This window comes from Sinocyclocheilus anshuiensis, unplaced genomic scaffold (genome assembly GCF_001515605.1).
Source record: "Sinocyclocheilus anshuiensis isolate Anshui unplaced genomic scaffold, SAMN03320099.WGS_v1.1 scaffold23, whole genome shotgun sequence".
NCBI classification, from domain to species: domain Eukaryota; kingdom Metazoa; phylum Chordata; class Actinopteri; order Cypriniformes; family Cyprinidae; genus Sinocyclocheilus; species Sinocyclocheilus anshuiensis.
In genome coordinates, this window is record NW_015552545.1 from 582193 (window position 1) to 586178 (window position 3986).

At 36.1% G+C, this 3986-nt stretch overlaps 3 protein-coding genes across 3 annotated transcripts in view; all 3 read right to left on the reverse strand.

Moving 5' to 3' along the window:
* The window catches only part of LOC107664079 (BAG family molecular chaperone regulator 1-like), a 4351-nt gene extending 3452 nt beyond the window's left edge, over positions 1-899 (reverse strand). The window contains exons 1-3 of the mRNA XM_016454531.1: positions 808-899; positions 344-499; positions 79-131 (exon numbers count right to left, since the gene is read on the reverse strand). Coding sequence (XP_016310017.1) covers positions 79-131; positions 344-499; positions 808-844 — 246 coding nt within the window. The 5' untranslated portion in view covers positions 845-899. The remainder of the gene's footprint in view (positions 1-78; positions 132-343; positions 500-807) is intronic.
* An 831-nt stretch (positions 900-1730) lies between these two features.
* On the reverse strand, positions 1731-2596 carry LOC107664099 (charged multivesicular body protein 5-like). The gene is made up of 3 exons (XM_016454561.1): positions 2494-2596; positions 2299-2414; positions 1731-2186 (listed from the first exon to the last, which is right to left on the reverse strand). The coding sequence occupies exons 1-3, from the start codon at positions 2576-2578 to the stop codon at positions 2136-2138; spliced, it is 252 nt and encodes an 83-aa protein (XP_016310047.1). The 5' UTR covers positions 2579-2596; the 3' UTR covers positions 1731-2135.
* A 157-nt stretch (positions 2597-2753) lies between these two features.
* LOC107664100 (charged multivesicular body protein 5-like) overlaps positions 2754-3986 on the reverse strand; it is a 3778-nt gene continuing 2545 nt past the window's right edge. Inside the window, exons 5-8 of the mRNA XM_016454562.1 lie at positions 3734-3805; positions 3517-3625; positions 3320-3435; positions 2754-3207 (exon numbers count right to left, since the gene is read on the reverse strand). Of these exons, the coding sequence (XP_016310048.1) occupies positions 3157-3207; positions 3320-3435; positions 3517-3625; positions 3734-3805 (348 nt within the window). The 3' untranslated portion in view covers positions 2754-3156. The remainder of the gene's footprint in view (positions 3208-3319; positions 3436-3516; positions 3626-3733; positions 3806-3986) is intronic.

Here is a 3986-nt window from a genome sequence, read left to right on the forward strand (position 1 = left end):
AGAGCTTGTAACACTCCAAAGAGAAAGGAAAAATCGAAATTGCATCATATGACCCCTTTAATGAATGACACATCTTACCCTCTTTCCAATCATCATCAGTTTACAACCCTGCTTTATTCCAAAGCGCCAGAACAACATAACGTTACAATTCTAGTGATCCAGATATTCTTGCATTCAACAATACACCGTTACTGTTGCACTGGCACAGATTAATGATGCTTTTATTTCAAACACTGCATTGTTCTGTTGAGTTCAACTAGTGATAATTACTGTAGTTTATACCCAAAACACAGGTGGCCACTTACAGCTGAGTAAGTATAACACAGGAAGCTGAGAAACAGATGTGCCTGAAGCAGAGTATATACTGTATTACCTTTAAATATGACTTTCTGGGATGGTATTGGTACTCCCGTGGCTTCTGTCAGCGCCTCACACAAATCCTTTAACAGTGCTTCATGTCCATCCTGTGCTGTTAAAGTGATGTTGTGTTTGGTTGTGCCTGAGACAAGAACAGTCATTATCATAGACAGAACAACAAGACAGGTTTAATACTCAAAATTATTCAGAGAGCTAACCGGCACTGTATCTGCAAATCCAGTATTGACATTTACCACTTAACTAGCCGTAATCAGATGTAACTAATATTGAAATAAACGTCTGTGGTTTAGAGGGATGTTCAGATCATTTACAGGTAGCTAGCTTCAAAACTGTCGAACCGTATAAAGTCTCAATACAAAATACCGACTACATTTATTTTCGATATATCTTAATGTTTTAAAATGTAAAATGGTGGTCAGTTATCTTTACCACAAGCAACTGTCACTGTCATAGTGTTCTCCGCCATATCGGCACACTATTAGCTAACGCTTCACAACTTTACAGTGTGTACACATGCAACCGGAAATGACGCAAGTGTGTACGTCACGCCCCTTTTCTGCGCCTCATCTATCGGTCCTTCTGGATTATTGTATTTACTCAAGAATAATTCGGAAGGATTTAGAAACCTATATTAATAGAAAACCGGGGTGTGTGGATTTATATTTATTTTTTTATTTTTGGAAGAATGTCATTTTGGAATGCAAAAAAAAAATCTACATTATGCAATTATTATTCATTTTATTAGGAAAATACCATATACGCAGGAAAAAGTGGGCTATACATAAACCTTTTGGAACGAACAAAAAAAAAAAAACGCTGAAAATGTGATATTTTCTAGGTACTAAAATGTATGTTTTTTTTTTTGTTGTTTGTAGCAGCTAATCTGGTAAATAATGTGACTGTGCAATACCTCTTGTTCAATCGGTCTTTCTTCTGAAATGTGTTATTGCTGAATGAATAGCCCAATGGTTCCACAAAAATGTTTTCAAATACCACCATTTATTGCATCTCTCATAGACTCCAGTGATGCATTTCACATTTCAGAATATTTCACATCTTGATGCATATTCAATTCATTAATTAAATTTGTTATCAAGAAAACCAGGTAATTTTGTTGGACTAGTTCATGGCTGCTCCACGCAAGTTCTTCATTCATGCTAATGCTACCCAGAACGATGGACTTGAAATACTTGATCAGTGTCAACAATAATTTCAACCAGCTTCAGAGTTCAGAGTGAAGCAATACACACTTCGTCTTAACAAGAGCATAGAAATATAAAATTAATAATAATAATAATATGAGTTTATATGTAATATGTAACAACACTCAAGAGTGAGATTTTTATGTTCGTAATTTTTTGTTAAAATAAATAAATACGTTTATTCAATAACTCGACTTTCCCAAACTGTTTGTATCTCCAAAGTTATCATCCAAAACTATTTTTGTTTGGACATGCATTAATAAAAAGTTATGTTCAGATACAAGGGAAAGTAGGTGATCCAAAATTCTGATTACTAAAGGATATGCCAGTAGTTTAAATTGGATATCTAAAAACTGTAATCTCGTCGGAATTTACTGGGTTACTGGGTATAACATGTTTACATGACCAAATTCTAAATAAAACTGGAAAATCACGCTTCATATACAATACCGTGTGCTAGACTGGGCAATGAATACAACACAACATGTTCAATACCATCAGCACAAGAAAAACGTCCTCCACCAGTAAACAAAACACTGATCAGACAACAGATTCTTATGTGGCAGGGATCTGTGGTAGGCCAAACTCATCGACCAGAACTCCATCCTGAGAGATTCAAATACAAATATGCACTGAATAAATCACAAAGACAAATAATAACAAATGATAAGTAATATGAATATTTTGTCATTGACAATTGTATCTATGTAATCTGCACCTTATTGGTTTTAGTGTCACTGGGCATTCCTTCAGGAATGGAGGGTGCAGACGAGGCTTCATCTAAGTAAGAGCTGTCATCATCCAGCAGTAACTCATCTCCCAGAGCATCCAGCTCTGCAACAGAGAAAAAAAGTGAAGCTCTCAGCTCCACACACACACACACACACACACACACACACACACACACACACACCTGCTTCTAGCTCATCCTCATCAATCTCTGGTGTGCCATAGCTGCGACTGAGAGCGTCCTGCACCTCGTTAGCCTCTTCCATCATGTCCTCCAGTTGATCCTGCAGGTCCTATCAGTTACAAAGATCTTCAGAGTTCAGAGTGAAGCAATACACACTTCGTCTTAACAAGAGCATAGAAATATAAAATTAATAATAATAATAATATGAGTTTATATGTAATATGTAACAACACTCAAGAGTGAGATTTTTATGTTCGTAATTTTTTGTTAAAATAAATAAATACGTTTATTCAATAACTCGACTTTCCCAAACTGTTTGTATCTCCAAAGTTATCATCCAAAACTATTTTTGTTTGGACATGCATTAATAAAAAGTTATGTTCAGATACAAGGGAAAGTAGGTGATCCAAAATTCTGATTACTAAAGGATATGCCAGTAGTTTAAATTGGATATCTAAAAACTGTAATCTCGTCGGAATTTACTGGGTTACTGGGTATAACATGTTTACATGACCAAATTCTAAATAAAACTGGAAAATCACGCTTCATATACAATACCGTGTGCTAGACTGGGCAATGAATACAACACAACATGTTCAATACCATCAGCACAAGAAAAACGTCCTCCACCAGTAAACAAAACACTGATCAGACAACAGATTCTTATGTGGCAGGGATCTGTGGTAGGCCAAACTCATCGACCAGAACTCCATCCTGAGAGATTCAAATACAAATATGCACTGAATAAATCACAAAGACAAATAATAACAAATGATAAGTAATATGAATATTTTGTCATTGACAATTGTATCTATGTAATCTGCACCTTATTGGTTTTAGTGTCACTGGGCATTCCTTCAGGAATGGAGGGTGCAGACGAGGCTTCATCTAAGTAAGAGCTGTCATCATCCAGCAGTAACTCATCTCCCAGAGCATCCAGCTCTGCAACAGAGAAAAAAAGTGAAGCTCTCAGCTCCACACACACACACACACACACACACACACACACACACACACACACACCTGCTTCTAGCTCATCCTCATCAATCTCTGGTGTGCCATAGCTGCGACTGAGAGCGTCCTGCACCTCGTTAGCCTCTTCCATCATGTCCTCCAGTTGATCCTGCAGGTCCTATCAGTTACAAAGATTGGTAATGAAAAGTGTACATTATTTACCACTGATCATTCATCAAAAATATTGCTTAAAAACAGCTGATATCAAAATGATAAGTGTATATACTTCAATCTGATCCATCTTCACTTGTTTATATGCTTTCTTCATTTCTTTTGCTCCAATCTTCATAGCCTCCACCTACAAAAGAATAAAACATCTGTAGAATCTAACAGTTAAAATGAATAAATATGAATGAATAAATTAAATTAAATTAAAAATCCAATAATTCTGGGGAGAATATGGACACCAGCAAAACAGAATGACATTTTAGAAAGTTTAGAAATAAATTGTTTTAGAAAATATGGGGGGGGGGGGGGGG

Excerpts from the sequence above, each read along its gene's own strand:
- LOC107664099 (XM_016454561.1), bottom strand. The coding sequence starts at position 2,578 with ATGATGGAAGAGGCTAACGAGGTGCAGGACGCTCTCAGTCGCAGCTAT. Across the intron at positions 2,415-2,493 it reads TGAGGATGAGCTAGAAGCAG|AGCTGGATGCTCTGGGAGAT; the intron begins GTGTGTGTGTGT and ends TCTCTGTTGCAG. Across the intron at positions 2,187-2,298 it reads GTGACACTAAAACCAATAAG|GATGGAGTTCTGGTCGATGA; the intron begins GTGCAGATTACA and ends TGAATCTCTCAG.